Source organism: Myotis daubentonii, chromosome 1 (genome assembly GCF_963259705.1).
Source record: "Myotis daubentonii chromosome 1, mMyoDau2.1, whole genome shotgun sequence".
Taxonomy (NCBI): Eukaryota; Metazoa; Chordata; class Mammalia; order Chiroptera; family Vespertilionidae; genus Myotis; species Myotis daubentonii.
Window position 1 is genome coordinate 25,078,833 of NC_081840.1, and position 18,007 is coordinate 25,096,839.

Genomic DNA, 18,007 nt, shown 5'->3' on the forward strand with positions numbered 1-18,007 from the left:
CAAAGAAAGAAAACTGCCCAGTGTGGCTCAGTGGTTGAGCTTCCACCTATGAACCCAGAGATCATGGTTCAATTCCTGGTCAGGGCACATGCCTGGGTTCCTGGCTCAATCTCCAGTAGGGGGTGTGCAGGAGGCAATCAATCAATAATTCTCTCTCATCATTTCTCTCCCTCCCCCCACTCCCTTTCTGAAATCAATAAAAACATTTTTTAAAGGTAGAAAACCAAAATAGATAACACAATGAGAACTTGAGTAACACTGCATGATCATGTGAAGAAAAAAATGCTATAAAAAAAATGCTATAAACATGTCAGTAATTGCTTAAGATTACCAAATCAAAGGCAAAGCAAAATGAAAGGAAAATTAGTAAAAGAACACTAACCATGTTTAATATCATGCTATAATGTACAGATTCTAGAAACCATAACTTTGGACAATAAATAAGGTTTAAGTTTACAGTAACTACAGAGAATAGAGAGGAAAGACATGACATCACAATTAGACAAATCCATAATGTAGACCATTCCATAAGATAATTATCCAATTTTTTAAAAAGTCAATTTGGATGAGAGAGAAATTATTAAACCCTAACTGAATCCTGGATTTGGAAAAACTGGCTATATATGACATTTTTGGAATATTTGGGAAATTCAAAGTATGAACTAGATGCTAGAGAATTAATGTTCATTATTTTCAATGTGATAATTGAGGGATGACATGTCATAATGCATCAGGTATAAACACGTGTCTATGAGAGAAAATGAGTATGTAGGTATATATCATATATCGATATACAGGAGAAGCAAATGTGATTTTTTTAAAAATATATTTTATTGATTTTTTACAGAGAAGAAGGGAGAGGGATAGAGAGTTAGAAACATCGATGAGAGAGATCGATCAGCTGCCTCCTGCACGCCCCCTACTGGGGATGTGCCCGCAACCAAGGTACATGCCCTTGACCGGAATCGAACCCGGGACCCCTCAGTCCGCAGGCCGACGCTCTATCCACTGAGCCAAACCGGTTCGGCCAAATGTGATTTTTTTTTAAAAGGTTCTAAATGTTAAATTTACGTAGATAGATGGGTGATCGTGTATTATTCTTTCAACGTTCTTGTTCATTTGAAAATCTTCATTTAAAGCAATTGGAAAAATAAGATTATTTTAAGCTTATTCTTCAACAGCACATACTGCATATGCAATACTGAAAAAAAGACACTTTGATAATACAGTTCAATTTTTTTAATTAGCTGTATTTACTTTCACTTAAAAAAATCTTTAAATTGAGGATTTCACTATTTAAATGCTTCCCCAAAAATCTTTACTCCCTTGAAAGTTCACTTGGGTTCTGTCTTAAGGTTCACAATACTTATGAAAATCATCTGTAATATATATTATGGTATAACTAAAACAGAATACTACTTAGTGCAAATAATAATTGCTTTACTGGAGTTTTCATTACTTTATTTTTACATCCTTTCTTTTAACCATTCCAGATATTGACCAGGAATAGTAATATTATGAACATAAATAATATACTGAAAAGTTAAAAAAGTAATTCACTTAGAAAGCCTTAACATGCTAGATATCTTTACTAGGTGTACCGGTTAATAATGCAGGTTTTTTTTCAATAAATGGAGTTACACATATGTTGATATACAGTGGGGCCTTGACTTACGAGTGTTCCGACTAACGAGTTTTTCGAGATACGAGCCCTCTCTCGGCCAATTTTTTGCTTTGAGTTGCGAGCTAAAATTCGGGTTACGAGCCAGCTTCAGATACCCCACCGTTAGTTGGCGCAGAGAACATCACAGTGAACGCCACAACATCAGCCCAGCATTCAATTCATTGTAATGGTGAAAATTGATTTGACATACGAGTAATTTGAGTTAGAGCTTCGTCACGGAACGAATTAAACTCGTAAGTCAAGGCCCCACTGTATATGCAATTTGATATGTATGCTATTTTGTTGTATTGACAACAAGCTTCAAAACTTCCTATGTCAAATTTTCTGAAGGTGTTAACATCATAGATATTTTTACACTTAAAAATATAAAATTTTGTGCCAAAAAAAGAGCATTTGCAGGAAGTTTTAATTCATTATTTTAAAGAAAAGTGCTGCTGAAAGTTATCATATACTTTGGGAAGCTTATGGTGAACATGCTCCATCTCAAGATGCTTGTGAACGCTGGTTTAAATGCTTTAAAAGTGATGATTTCGATGTGAAAGACAAAGAACATCCAGGTCAATTTGAACCATGCTTTGATTGTAAAACGACCAGAATGTGCCAGAAGACACGGCAAAGTAATTTTGCTTCATGATAACGCACCATCACACACTTGAAAACCAGTTAAAGTTACGTTAAAAGATCTTGCCTGGGAAGTATTAACCCACCCGCCGTATTCACCAGACCTTGCTCCTTCAGATTAACCACTTGTTCCGATCAATGGCACACGCACTTTCTGAGCAGCACTTCAAAATGTACGAAGAAGTGGAAAATTGGGTCTCTGAATGGTTTGCCTCAAAACAAGAAAAGTTCTATTGGGACGGTATCCACAAATTACCTGAAAGATGGGGGAAATGTGTAGCTAGTGATGGACATTACTTTGAATAAAGCACTTTTGATGTTTCTCTTGAAATTATCGTGTTCTCTTTGATTACAAAATCCGCATTAACCGGTACAACTAGTATATATAAAAGCCTAAGCAACCATTACGACCCAACAACCAGACAACCAGTCAGTAGTAATGATGCACACTGACCCAGACCTTGCTGCTGGGGCCCTGACAGCCCCGAATCTGGTTCACCCACACCCTGGGCCCAGACAGGAGGGAGGAGGGAGCCTGATTCCTTGAGGAATCAGCCATTGATTAGCTTGCTGCTGGGGCCCTGATAGCCCTGAGTCTGGTTCACCCACACCACGGACCCAGATAGGAGGGCAGAGAGAGCCCGATTCCTGGTGGAATTGGCCGTTAGCTTGCTGCTGGGGCCAACCTCCTGCGGTACCGCCTCCCAGCCACTGACCTACCCAACTGGCCCCAACTGCCAGCCGAGGGACCCAACCCATGCAAAACTTTGTGCACTATATAGGCCTCTAGTCCTATCTAATAAAAGAGAAACATGGTAATTAGCATACGACCGCTACCCTTCTCATTGGCTAATCAGAGTAATATGCAAATTAACTGCTAGCCAAGATGGCGGCCGGCAGCCAGGCAGCTGGAAGCGAACATGAGGCTTGCTTGCTTTAGTGACGGAGGACTCCAACGTTCCCTGCCCGACGCTGCCGGCCTCTGAGCTGCAACTCTAAGCAACTACGTTACAAATATAGAAGCTAAACAAAACCCCAGAAACCTGCTTCAGTCGCAGGGCTTCAGCCAGCAGGATCGCAACATTGTTTCAAATACAGAAGGTAAACGAAGGCCAGAAACCTGCTTTCAGCAGCGGAGGCCTAAGAGCTGGAGCCTCAGAGCTAAGCTGGCCCAGAATAAAAAAAAAAAAAAAGAAAGAAAAAAAAGGAGCAGTTGGGAGCTTCAGTCACCCGCCAGCCTGAAAACAGCCCTCAGCCCCTCAGCCAGACTGGCCAGGCACCCCAGTGGGGACCCCCACCCTGAAGCATGTGTGACCAGCTGCAAACAGCCATCATCCCCTCACCCAGGCTGGCCAGGCACCCCAGTGGTGACCCACACCCTGATCCAGGACACCATTCAGGGCAAACCGGCCAGCCCCTACCCATGCACCAGGCCTCTATCCTATATAGTAAAAGGGTAATATGCCTCCCAGCACCGGGATCAGCGTGACAGGGGGCAGCGCCCAAACCCCCTGATGGCCCTGTGGCTCTGTGTGTGACAGGGGGCGGGGCCACAACCTCCCTATCTGCCCTGCTCTGTTCGTGATAGGGGAAGGCGCCCCAACCCCCTGATCAGCCCTGCTCTGTGCCTGATAGGGGGGAGCTCCCCAACCCCCTGATTGCCCTGCGGCTCTGTGTGTGACAGGCTGCGGTGCCCCAACCCCCTGATCGGCCCTGCTCTGTGTGTGACAGGGTGCGGCGCCCCAACCACCCCACCCCCACGGGCCCTGCTCTGTGTGTGACGGGATAGGGCCATAACCTCCCCATCGGCCCTGACCTGAGTGTGACAGGGTGCGGCGCCCCAACCCCCTGATCCGCCCTGCTCTGTGTGTGACAGGGGGCGGTGCCCCAACTCCCCTATCGGCCCTACTCTGTGAGTGATGGGGAGAGCTCCCCAACTCCCTGATCGGCCCTGCTCTGTGTGTGACAAGGGGTGATGCCCCAACCCCCCTACCGGCCCTACTCTGTGAGTGACAGGGGGGAACTCTTCAACCCCCTGATGGGCCCTGCTCTGTGCATGACAGGGGGGAGCTCCCCAACCCCCTGATCGACCTTGCTCTGTGCGTGACAGGGGGTAGCTCCCCAGCCCCCTGATAGACCCTGCTCTGTGCATGACAGGGTACGGAGCCCCAACCCCCCTGATGGGCCCTGCTCTGTGCGTGACAGGGGGCAGCGCCCCAACCCCGATTGGCCCTGCTCTGTGCATGACAGGGGGTGGCGCCGCAACCTGCCCATCGACCCTGCCTTGAGTGTGACAGGCGGCGGTGCCCCAACCCCCAATCGGTCCTGCTCTGAGCCTGACCAGGGGCTGCACCTAGGGATTGGGCCTGCCCTCTGCCACCGGGGAGCAGGCCTAAGCCAGCAGGTCATTATCTCTCGAGGGGTCCCAGACTGCGAGAGGGCACAGGCCGGGCTGAGGGACCACCCCCTTCCCCCCGAGTGCACAAATTTTTGTGCACCGGGCCTCTAGTCCTATATAATAAAGGGCAAATATGCAAATCAACCCAACAGCAGAAAGACCAGTCACTATGATGCACACTGAGCACCAGAGGGCATACGCTCAATGCAGGAATTGCCCCCTAGTGGTCAGTACACTCCCACAGGGGGTGCGCCGCTCAGCCAGAAGCTGGGCTCATGGCTGGCGAGCGCAGTGGTGGTGGCGGGAGCCTCTCCTGTCTCTGCAGCAGCACTAAAGATGTCCAACTGCCAGTTTAGGCCCACTCCCTGAAGGCTCTCAGACTATAAGAGGGCACAGGCCGGGCTGAGGGACCCCCTCCACCACCACTGAGTGCATGAATTTCATGCACCAGGCCTCTAGTATTATAATACTTGGTCGTAGAGCAAACCACTATACCCAAAAACACATATTCATTTAATAAACAACCTTTTCCCCAGAACAAAGATTCCTTTGCCTGATGGGAAGATTATGGGAAATGCTCTTCCAGGACTAATAAATCCCATGAAGGTCCCCACCATAAGGCTCACCACACTACCCAATATACAATAATGTTTGAATGTATGAATTATCCTCTGCATAAATCCTTCTAGGAAATAACTGGATGTTTCTTCCAATTCCTGAGTACTTTATGACACATAAGAGATTAGTCGTATTCTACCGTGTAATATGATTGTTTATTTGTCTCAGTGCCTCCAATTTATAAATTAGGAAAAAGCAGCATTATACAGGAAGCTAAGACACTCATGTCCATTCTGTATGATTGAGGTATACTTTTTCATCTTTAGAATTATTTCATTTAATGTAATTCTTCTTATGTAAAATATATCCATTTTCAAATAGCCTAACATAGGTTAATAGTCGATGCATGATTTAAAAATCATTCAGCCCTAGCCAGCTGGCTCAGTAGACAGAGCATCAGACTGGGGACTCAAGGGTTCCAGGTACGCTTCCCAGTTAGGGCACATGCCTGGGTTGCAGCCTTGATCCCCAGGAGGGAGTGTGCAGGAGGCAGCCGATCAATGATTCTCTCTCATCACTGATGTTTCTATCTCTCCCTCTCCATTCGTGTCTGAACTCAATAAAAAATATATTTTTTAAAAAACTCATTCAGAATACTCTCTTCTTGTCCTAGCCAGTTTTGCTCAGTGGATATAGCATCGGCCTATGGACTGAAGGGTTCCAGATTCGATTCTGGTCAAGGGCATGTACCTCAGTTGCAGGCTTGATCAATAGGAGTTTCTAACTCTCTATCCCTCTCCCTTCTTCTCTGTAAAAAAATCAATAAAGTATTTTTAATAAAGAATACTCTCTTCTCTACATCTAAAATGTATCACAAACATAAAACCTTTTACTAATTTTTTTCATGACAATTTAATAAATTGTTATAAATTGTAAAATTCTTTAAAAACACAGAATCTCAGCATGATAAGGGAAACAATAAGAAAATCATATTAAAAATGATGATACTAGCCCTGACTGGTTTGGCTCAGTGGATAGAACATCGGCCTGCAGACTGAAGGGTCCCAGGTTCGATTCCAGTCAAGGGCATGTACCTTGGTTGTGGGCACATCCCCAGTCGGGGGTGTGCAGGAGGCAGCTGATCAATGTTTCTCTCTCATTGATTGATGTTTCTAGCTCTCTATTCCTCTCCCTTCCTCTCTGTAAAAAAAATCAATAAAATATATTTATTTTTTAAAATGATGATACTAAATGCAATTTATTATCCTGGTTGGATCCTGAAACAGAAAAGGAACATTAGTGGTAAAATCCAAATAAAGTCTATAGTTTGTTAATAATACTCTACCATGTTGATTTCTTAATTTTAATAAATACACCTAGGTTATGTAAAGTTTTAATATTAGAGGAAGCTGGGCAAAGGGTATAAAAGAATTCTATACTACTTTTGTAACTTTTCTGTAAATCTAAAATTATTACAAAACAAAGTTTTAAAGATGTTAACTATGGAGGATGAATCTGTTGAGTTTATGTCTAGACAACATTCAGGGAGTTAGGAGGGCTAGTAGAAGTAAACAGCCAGATATGTGATTCAAGCTTCTCAAATTTGTGACTAATCTTCCTGTCTATTCTTAGGGCAGTTGGCACTCAGGGTTCTATGTGGTTTACACAAAGCAGTACAGAATAGCACTTTTTTTTTTCCTTAAAACCTCAAAAGGAAATGGCTTGCTTTGCCCTAGGTTTTCTTTTCTTTCTTATAACACAAAGCAACAGAGACTAGCACCAACAGTGTAAGTTATAAAAGATGCAAACTCCCTCAGATTCTAAAGATAAAGGACAAGAAGGAAAGTCTGAACTTTTTTACAATTCTACCAAAGAAAGCATTTAACCAACTTCTTGGGGGACAGGCAGAGGAACCAAGGAATCATTAACTACTCATTTCACTGGGATTTGGTAAAATTTATCTATATGGTAAAGAAGTCAACAGTAGTAAAATCTACAGAATGTTTGTTGTAATCTGTTCTTTTCCACACCTGTCTATACTATTTTAGCATTACTATTCCTAGATGTCCTGAGCACAAACTAATTCTCTGCCTTCTCCTGCTGTGCAGAGAGACAGGAAAACCATTTGACTTAATTCAGATTAAATAATAGAAAGAAGCAATCAATCTCTCAAAGAAACATTTCTGCTTGTTTACCTGCCTGCTCTGAAAATTATCTGAGTACAGAATATAGGAAAAATCAGATAAAAGTTATGTGACATATGTTAGTGCAATAACATCCTTAATTTGGACTAAGAAAGTCTGAATTAGGAGGGAAGTCAATGGGGAAAAAAAGGAGACATATGGGGGGGGGGGCTATTTGTAATACTTTAAACAAAATTAAATTTAAAAAAAGAAAGTCTGAATTAGACAAGTACTTTAAGAGAAATTCTGCCTATTATCAAAAACAAACTATTACTGCCAGGTCAGCATGGCTTGGTGGCTGAGCACTGACTTATGAACCAGGAGGTCACAGTTCAATTCCCAGTCAGGGCACATGCCTGGGTTGCAGGCTCAATTCCTAAGAGTGGACGTGCAAGAGACAGCCAATCAGTGATTCTCTCTCATAGGTGATGTTCTCTCTCTCTCTCTCCTTCTCCCTTCCTTTCTAAAATCAAATATATATATATATTTTAAACTATTACTGAAATGATTTCATTCAACATTCCATTGAATAAGAAATTTAACACACTAACACCCTGTTTTGGAAAATGTTGAGTAAAGGTGGGAAGACAAGTACTTTTAATATTGTTGATGAAAATTTAAATTAGGTGATTTGGCATTTTCAACCATTTTGTTTTCTTCAAAATACTCTCTTGCCTTGGCTTCTGGAACAGGTTACTTTCTTCCTTTTCAAACTCTTACCTTTCTGGTCTTCTCCGCTGAGCCATTTTCTTTTTAATGAATTATACTTTCTTCCCAGATTTTCTCTACTCTGTAGCTTAGATTATCCTCTATAATGCTGATAACATCCAAATAAATTTTATAACCCCAAATTTCTCTCCTTAACATTTCTCTTCAACACTCTGAACTCATGTTCTCCAACCTCAAAGGCACCCTCAAAACGGCCTAGCAATCCTACCATCCTCTTGCTAGTCAGGTCACTGCCACTCTCCAAAAATAAGAATCCACTGCAAACCTTGAATATCCTCCTCACCTCCCCCTTCACTCAACAGAAAACACTAACTGTGCACTTCAACAGAAATCATAAAAGACCTACCTCACCTTTCACCACCAAATGCTTATCCCTTCTTCCATCAGCATTCATCCTTACCTCCTTCCTTCCTCCAGAGATTGATCCCTTGCTAACTATGCTTCCTGGACCACAAACCTACTGTGCCTTCTCAGGAACCTCATATTATCAACTTCAATATATATTCTCTCTCATTGTAAAAATGCACTCAGTTTTAAAAATGATTATTTATCAAATAAAAATATGCATATCCTATAATCCACCAACTTTACTTCCAGAAATTTATACAAAAGGCTGGTACAAAGATTTAACTAACAAGAATATTCACACTACTGTTTTCAAAATAGCTAAGAACTACAACCTACAGAGCCAATAACCAAATGATTAAATATACTGTAACACATCCATACTATGGTCTACTAGACAGCTATTCAAACTGCTTTTTTCCCCCCACAAGGTAACATTCACAATCTACAGTCAAGCAAAATAGGAGGCTTCAAACAGTACAAATTTTATGAGCCCATTTTTGTAAGGAAAAAGCATAATATGTATTTGTAAGCTCCAAATGATTTGATTACTAAAATGTTCAACTGATTTATCTATAATTTTTGATTTAGCATATATATATTTTAACAAAAAGGTTCTACTGTGTTGACAAAAAGAGAAAAATCTAAATACTGAATAAATAAAAGTACAGTATTACAGTTTTCTAAAATTTAAATGAGAGGATAAGGTATGCCATTATCATTAATTTATTTTAAATTAAAACATGCTCTTGCCCTAACTGGTTTGCTCAGTGGAGAGAGCGTCGGCCTGCGGACTGAAGGGTCCCAGGTTCGATTCCAGTCAAGGGCATGTACCTTGGTTGCGGGCACATACCCAGTAGGGAGTGTGCAGGAGGCAGCTGATCGATGTTTCTCTCTCATCAATGTTTCTAACTTTCTATCCCTCTCCCTTCTTCTCTGTAAAAAATCAATAAAATATATTTTTTAAAAATAAAAATAAATAAATAAATAAAACATGGTCTTATTTGGGAAGAAAAAACATTTTTTATATTCAATTGGGTTTCTAATTTCTTTGAGTTCTGAAAAAAACTATCCTCATGTTGGGGTGACACCTTTTACAAAATAGTCTAAAACTGGAAAGAGGTCCTCATCTATAGGAGCATAGATAAACAAACTGTAGTATACTTGCACAAAGGAATACTGCTTAGCAATAAAAAGGAACAAGGTACAGATATACACAACATGGATGACTTCAAAAACATTATGCTGAGTGAAAAAGACTTACACAAAGTGTAACTACATGATTCTATTTATATGAAGTTCTACAACAGGATAAACTAATCAATGATGGGGGGGGGAATCAGGCCAAAGCCCAGAGGGAGAGGACTGACTGGGAAGGACAAGCAAGAACTTCCTCCAATGATGCTAAATGTCCTACAACATGATACGTTTGCACTACACAGGTGTATTCAACTATCAAAACTCAAAAATTTATCCAATGATTCACCTAGGATTTATGCCTTTTAGAAGTCTAACAATATGCATACTGAAGTGTTTAGGGACGCTCTGTACTGGTGCCTGTAACTTCACACGCATCTCTCTCTCTAAAAAAAGAAAGGGCCACCCAGCAGGTATGGCCCAGTGGTTGAGCGCTGGCCTATGAACCAGGAGGTCAGAGGAATCAAACTGTGATCTCCTGGTTCATAGGCCAACGTTCAACCACAACTCTCCCCCTCACTTCTTCCTCTCTGAAATCAATAAAAATGAATTTTAAAAGAAAAAGAAAGGGCCTCGATAAAGAGGTGAATAGACGCAGACATGTAATAAACAAAAACTGCAGAGTCCAGGTAGTGGGAACAATTCTTTCAACTTTTCTGTAAGTCTGAAAATTCTCACAGTAAAATGTTGGAAAAACATTATTTAACTTGCAGTACAATCAGCTCCTGAAAGCAAACTACCTGCGTATTCAAAACCTGAAAAAGAAATATAAACTTTCCTAGTTTTTCAACAGCCAAATAATTTTACAACTTGGAGTAATTTTTCAAATATCAGAAAACATCTTTAACAAAAGATACTAAAACATTTTGTAAATTCACAAGTTTTTCTACAAGCTAACAAATATGCCTACTTCCTTGGAAACTTCGTTTGTAAACCATCATTAGACAATGTATCTTTAAATTTATTATAGGTGACATAACAAGAGAGATAAGAGCTATACCTGTACCATACTCAAATGGGAATAATTACATTCATCTCAATGCTAAATACTGAGAATAATGGTAAGAAAAAGCAAAAAACATAGGTCAAAACATACCATCTACTATTCATTAAACTTTTCCTAAAGGATACAGAAAATATTCTAATACTAAATAATCATGTTTTTAATTACTAATTTATGTTTCCTTAATTAAAACTTCTTAGAAAATATGAAGATTTCAGTTTTAGTCATTGTAACTTAATCTTGTTTACATGGGTATTTAAAATATTTTGAATATTTTTATTGATTTCAGAGGAAAGGAGAGGGAGAGAAACATCAATGAAGAGAATCATTGATCAGCTGCCTCCTCCACAACCCCTACTGGGGACCGAGCCTGCAACCTGGGGCATGTGCCCACACCAGGAATCCAACCGTAACTTCCTGGTTCATAGGTCGACACTCAACCACTGAGCCATGCCAGCAGGGCTTTTAAAATGTTTTTTAAATCTTTGGGAAAGAAAATGACTTGAGGGCCTCAGAGAAATCCTCACTAATAAAGGATTTATCATTCTATAGATCAGCTACAGAAAATAATAATAAGATAACCAGGAAGAAAAAGTTGAAACCTTCATAAATTTTATATGAGTGATTTAGTTTCTAAATACAATCTCTCCAAAAATTTACATTGCCTATATTACTATATATATCATGTGTATGTAAGTATATGTATATACAAACTGCACAAAGTGGTAGATACAAAAAGCTATATATGCTGCACTTTGACTTGTTTTTCAAGAGTCATTCTGTAATTGATTTTTAAATAATTCTGTATCTCATTTATGTCTTGCACACTGATATTTAACCTAACCCCCACGTAAGATGTGACTCCACCAGGTAATACAGGCTTATCATAGCACTCCTTCTACCACCAACTATTCTGTATCAGTTCAGTTGATAAATCTGAAGATTCACATATATATAATACCAAATTTACTCAACAAATATTTATTCAGAACCTAATACAAGCCAAGCACAGGAGTTGACACTGGATATACACTGCCCTCATGAAACTTACAAAGTATTGGGGGGAGGGAATGTTAGAGACAGCAAACAAATAAACAAAGTTGTAAATATGCTTGTGATAAGCACTATGGAAGAAAGTTATAGGATGGAATGATGAAACAGATCCTGTTTATTTACTAGTAAACCCAGCCTTGCAAAGAGCAAAAGGGAAGAGAATCTCTTTAGAAACAGAAAGGAGGCCAGTGTGACTGCAGCACAGCGGGAAAACTGCACAAACTGCAGACAAAGGCAGAACTGGCTTTGGGGGCCTTGGTAAGGATGCTAGATTTTATTCTCAATGCAAAAGAAAGGCAGTGAATGATATTAAAAGGTGGTGGGGAGGAATGACACAAACAGATTGATGTCATTTACTTTGTGGAAAAAATAGTTGTAATAGGGCAAGAATAGAAGCTAAGGCAAACAAAATGTTAGGGTGGGCCAGAAAGGGGAAAGACAGTAGAAATGTCTGTCTTTATGTTTAGCATTAGTCAGAAATTATGTCTGACAGCAGAATTGATAACATTTGCTCATAAGCTGAGGGGGATGACATAAGCACCTAGATACAAGGTGGTGCCATAAACTAAGATGACAAAGACAGAGCAAGAAAACAAGTTTTGGGGTGGTGCCTTGAGTGCGGAATTGAGAATGGTTTTGGACATGATACCTTTGAGATGCCTCTGAGATAGTCAAGAGGAGAACCTGAGTAGGCCGCTAGATTTAAGGGAATTATGGGCATAATGATCAAGTTCTTTAAACTGACCTGGATACTCATAAATATAAATTAATGGGCCACACTCCAGATCTTCTACATCAGAGTGGACATGCACAAGTGCACATTTTTAACATGTTCAAGTGATTCGGATGTCAACTGGAGTCTGAGAACCACTTGTGTAGAGAGATTTAGTGTTATAGCTCATCACATAGGTGTATACCTCTATACAGAAGAGGTATACGTTGAGGTAAACAGTATGTTGAGCAGTATGTTAAGATCATGGTTTGAGTTACTATCTCATCTCCTGCAGTCATAGAACATTATAGAGGAAACAGTTTTAATAAGCCATTCTTCAAATGACCGTTACTGAAGGCCACTCGGAAGGTGAATAATTTTTCTACTTTATAAATATTTTCTTTAAAAATGCCCATGCAATATCTCACAAATGAATAAATTAGGTTCAGTAAGGTGGAAAGGCTTGTCCAAAGGACGCATTGAATTACGGAGCCAAGACATACAAATCCAGACAACACCAATTCTAGTCTGCTTCCTAGAACACAAAAATGCCACGAAGCTCACATCCATAGCTCACCATCTGTGACATGTCAGGTACAAAAATAATCTTGATGACAAGATAAATGGGGTGAATGTCTTAAGAGAAACAGAAAGGACAATGAAAGGTGAAAAAAACGACTCCTTGACTTGCACAACTATTATAACTGCTGACTATAAATTCTACCTTTAATGTATCCACAAAAGCTACAAGTGTTTGAATCCTGTATAACAAGTCCTAAGACCTTATTATGCTAAGTGAGATAAGTTAAACAGAGAAATACAAAGTACTGTATAATATCACTTATATGTGGAACCTAAAATAGTCAAACCCATTTTTTTTTAAAAGGTACAAATTTGCAATCAGTAGTAAAGAAACCATAGAGAACTAGTGCACATATAATGAATGTATACAATATTATGTAATGTGATAAATATCACTACAACAGAAATCGTATTACAATATATAAATGTATCAAAGCAATAAGCTATACACCTTAAATGCACACATTATGTCAAATTTATTCAATAAAAAAAAATTTTAACTAAAAACAAAGTCAGAAAAGTGATGACTACATTTACCAAAACAGGTATTTTTTAAAAAACCATCCTAAGATTCTTCCTACTCTTCACAGACTTTGTATCTTTAAAAAAAAAAAAAAAAGAAAGAAAAGGCTGCCAGTACAGGGCTTTAGAAGTTCTGTGTACATCAACTCCCAACTCATGATCTGCTTAAGGCCACAAAACAAGTAACTGATGGCTAAAAATCAGTTATCTTCATCGGTAAAATGAGGACACTGGGTTTGGAATAAAAAACATAAGTTAGCATCATCTGTATTATTATTGGAAGAGCAAAGAATAATTTATACTGTGAGATTTTAACATGAAATGTTGGATTTTGCTTCAAGTGTATACTTCAAACTATCTACCTCAATACTGAAGTACTAGTATGTTTCCTAAAATGTTTACAAATCCTCCTTGCTAACTGCCCATAGACTAAGATCATCCCCCGACTGTAAGTTCCAGGTCACAACAGTTTAATGCTTGTAACTGTTCATTGTTCCTTGAAGGCAAAGCTGTGTCTTGTTCATTTCTAATCATTTATTTAGTATTTGCTTACCCTGTGCTTGGCACTGATATTGGTCTTGAAGCAGTGAACTTTCAGATTTGTTTGGGTTGGTGCAGCGGTTCTCAACCTGTGGGTCGCGACCCCTTTGGCGGTCGAATGACCCTTTCACAGGGATCGCCTAAGACCATCCTGCATATCAGATATTTACATTACAATTCATAACAGTAGCAATATTACAGTTATGAAGTAGCAACGAAAATAATGTTATGGTTGGGTCACAACATGAACAACTGTATTGAAAGGGCCAGAAGGTTGAGAACCACTGGATAAGGCCTTTAACTGATTGGCAAAGGGAAAGTACTGCCTATTGCTGAATTCAGTACAATCGGCTGCTCCAAATGACATAAGTTTTTAAGTTGTATTTTCACTGAAAGTTGTAAGCGCATTTTTTAACATATCAGTCTCTGCCCTCTTGAAGCTTATATTCTAATGAGGTAAGCAAGACATTAAATAATGTATATCAATTAGTGATAAATGCTACCAAATAAAGGAGGATACGGAGATTAGGGAATATTGTAGGAGCTGGGAAGTTGGTATTTTAATAGGTTATCAAGGGAAAGCCTCACATACAACTGAAAGCTGAAATATGTGGAGCTAATCACATAGATTATCTGGAGGAAAGGAGTCATCCCGACAGAGGGGGAAGAGCAAGGGCAAAGCCCATGAGGAGGAACATGGTTGTGTGGAAAAAATTGTAAGAAGGCAAATGTATGTGTTGGGGGGTGGGGGGATGACAGACACATGCGAGGGCAGGCTCTGAGAGCAGAAGAGTGCCCTGATCTGATCTATGTCTTAAAGAATCACTCAGACTTCTTCACGGAGAACAGAGAATACAGAATGGAAGCAGGGAGCCTGATTAGAACCCTGCAAAGATCCAGAGGAGACATAATGGTGGCTTGAACCAAGGGAGTGATGACGATGATGAGCTGGATTCTAGTTAGGTTTTGAAGACAGAATCCACAAGATTTGTTGATGAACTGGATGTGAAGAGAGAAAAAGAATCAGAGAACTTTTAAAAGATTTAAGAAGAGCAGAACTGCCATTAACTGAGACAAAAAAGTCAGAGAAGCAGTTTCATTTTCCTAGGAAAAACCTAGCAAATGGCCCAGTACATAGTAGAAACGCAAATATTATATGTGAATTTACCTGAATAAACTCCTCAAATGAAGCATTAAACACAATGTATTGCTTTCTATTTGCTCTAAATTTTCTTTAGTAATGTTAGCCACTAAGCACAGTTCATGGACTAACATGGAAATGTTAGACTGGGACACAGCAACTCATCCTTGCATCTCAAGGACCAGTCTGTTTTAAATTTACAACCCTCCTGAATATAACAGAAATCTGCTATGAAAGAGAGCTCTGTGCCAGCCCGAGGATTCTTGCACCCAAAGTAATTAACCTGTTCGTTAATGATGTCATATTCCTGGAAGGAACAAGTACAACTAGAACTCCCTAGGCCAGAATTAATTGAAAATTCTAATGCTCCGAGAAACATTTTCAGAATTGGGCAAGACTGTACAAGTTCCCTAAAAAAATAAGCCATCAGTCATCAGCATTTTTCAAATGGTAATTTTCCCTCAAGCAGTAAGTCCCTTCAAAACAATTTCAATGAAAAATTAAAATCTGTTTGAGAAAGAGAAATTTAGCACTTTTTCCCCCAAGCAAGCATTTTCCCGGCCAATTAGTAAATATGAGCTTCACTTAGGGATAAGTTGAGTGTCCTCACCTTTAGCAGTTCTTAGAGTCCTATTCCCAGATTTTCTAATCCAGCATCCTTACTTTAGCTCCATGAAGAAGCACAAAGTTAGCAGAAATATATTCAAAGCAAGTTTCCTAAAATAAAAAGTGACTGTCTTTTCCTCCCTTCCCGTTATTAAAAAAATGTTTAATCCAAGCTTAAGTACCATCCCTCTTCCGCATTATTTTTCCCAAAGCCCCACCCTAACCTAAAGTGTTAAAAAAAAAAAAAATGCGCTTACAACTTTCAGTGAAAACATAGCTTAAAAACCTTGATCATTCGCAGAAGCCGATGGTACTGAATTCCGCAACAGGCAGTACTTTCCCTGTGCCAATCTGTAAAAGGCCTTGAACCACCCAAACAGACCCGCTGAAATGCCAGCCAGATTCCCCGCATCTCCCCCGCTCCCTCCCCCCAAAGCTGGCCCGAGACACCACAATCAGGGGCCACGAGGCTGAACTGAAAAGAACCAGTGGTGAGCAAAACAAACAAAAAAACAACAATGATTTTTCGAGGCAGGAAGGTTAACAATCAGGTTTTCAACCACCACCGATTAGCGAGTGAGAGCCCGGCCGGCCCGCACATGCATTCCTAACAGCGCGGCGCCAGCCTTCCCCGCTCCGGAGGCTCCGCACGCGGCGCAGAGACGCGGTGGGGCGCGGGTGCTCCCCGGAGAGGAGGGCGCACCGCCGCGGGGGAGGGCGGGCCAGGGGCGCCCGCGGAGCGCAGCGCGCGTGCCAAGGAGGAATGCGGCGGCCCCGGGGAGCAGAACGCTCAGCGCCTCGCACACAACACTCAGGCAGGGCTGTGCCCACCCGGGGCAGAAAGGCCGGGAGGCAACGGGCGCAGGGCGCCCCCCCCCCCAGAAGGGGCCTAGGAAGCCGCCGGTCCCCAGGGCACCGCTCGGGCGCACGGGGGGAGGGTGGGGGGGCTGCCGCTGTTTCGTTTCTGCTGTCGTCCCTGAAGTCGGGGAAACCCTAAGGCGAGGGGGAGGGGAGCGCGACAGCGAACGGGGCCGCGGCTCCCACGGGCGGGCGGAGGGTGGGGTGCGCGCCCCAGGCACGGGGAGAGGGCGCAACCACGGCCCGGGGCCGGGGAGGCGCGACTGCCCGCGGGGCTCGGGCCCCGGCATCCGCCCCCCGCCCCACACTCACCATGTAGAGGGTGAAGGGCAGGCCGAGCAGAAAGAGCCACAGGTAGAGGTGCAGCGCGTTCACGAAGGTGGCCTGGTGAGGGTCGTAGTACCAGCCCCCGCTGAGCGCGGCCCACACCCCCTGCCGGAGGATCTGCAGCGTCTGCGACCCCATCCCCGCCCGCCGCCGCCCCGGCCCCAGCGCTGCGCGGCCGCCGGAGCCCGCACGCCGTCTACCCGCCTCCGGAGCGCCGGGAGAGCGGGCCGGCGCCTCGGCGCTCGCTAGGGCTGCGGCAGGAGGAGGAGGCAGCAACCGAGGAGGAGGAGACCGGGGAGGAGGCGGCGAGCGGCGGGGCGGAGGAGCGCGGAGAAGAGGAGGGGACCGGCCTCCAGGGCGCCGCGGCCATCTTGTCTCCTAACACCCGGAGCCGGAGCCGGGCGCTCACCGCCCCCGCCCGCCTGCGCCGCTGCCGCCGCCGCCGCGACCCCCGCCGCCCGCCTGCCCTGGGCCGGACGGAGAGGGAGGCCGGGCGCCCGGGAGGGACGGGCAGCAAGCCGCGCCCCCTCCGGCTCCTCCTCTCCTCGCCCTCCGCCCTCCAGCCGGCTCCGCGCGGGCGCGCGCTGCGCCTGGGAACCGCGGGCGCCTCCTGCCGGCGTCCGGGAGAAGCGCGCGCACGCGGCCTGGCGGGCGGGGGCGGGGCCGCGGGCACCAGGTGCAGGGCTCCCGGAGACCCCGTGGCTCTCCCGGCAGGGACCCTGGCAAGTTCATGGATCAGCCCCTGAACCTGATCTTTCGGTCTCCGACACCTTCTCTTCAGAACCTTGTCAGCCGCCTGGCTGACGTTTTGTGTTATTTCTTAAAGCCCTAGGAACCATGAGCCTAAGATCTGAGATACTCATTGAAGGCCTAGGAATTAGGTACAGCAGATGGCACTTGAACAATCACAGACGCACCCAATCTGAGCAAGAACTGCGTTGGCCCATG

At 42.8% G+C, this 18,007-nt stretch overlaps 1 protein-coding gene across 10 annotated transcripts in view; it reads right to left on the minus strand.

Moving 5' to 3' along the window:
• Positions 1-17,636, minus strand: part of PCNX1 (pecanex 1) — a 175,286-nt gene extending 157,650 nt beyond the window's left edge. For 6 of the 10 annotated variants that reach the window (XM_059691909.1, XM_059691936.1, XM_059691899.1 and 3 more), the window contains exon 1: positions 17,045-17,635. In XM_059691909.1, the coding sequence (XP_059547892.1) occupies positions 17,045-17,197 (153 nt within the window). In that variant the 5' untranslated portion in view covers positions 17,198-17,635. Of the gene's footprint in view, positions 1-17,044 lie in introns of all 10 variants that reach the window. The other 4 variants (XM_059691924.1, XM_059691916.1, XM_059691932.1 and 1 more) reach the window with 3 other exon arrangements.
• Between the last annotated feature and the right edge of the window lie 371 nt (positions 17,637-18,007).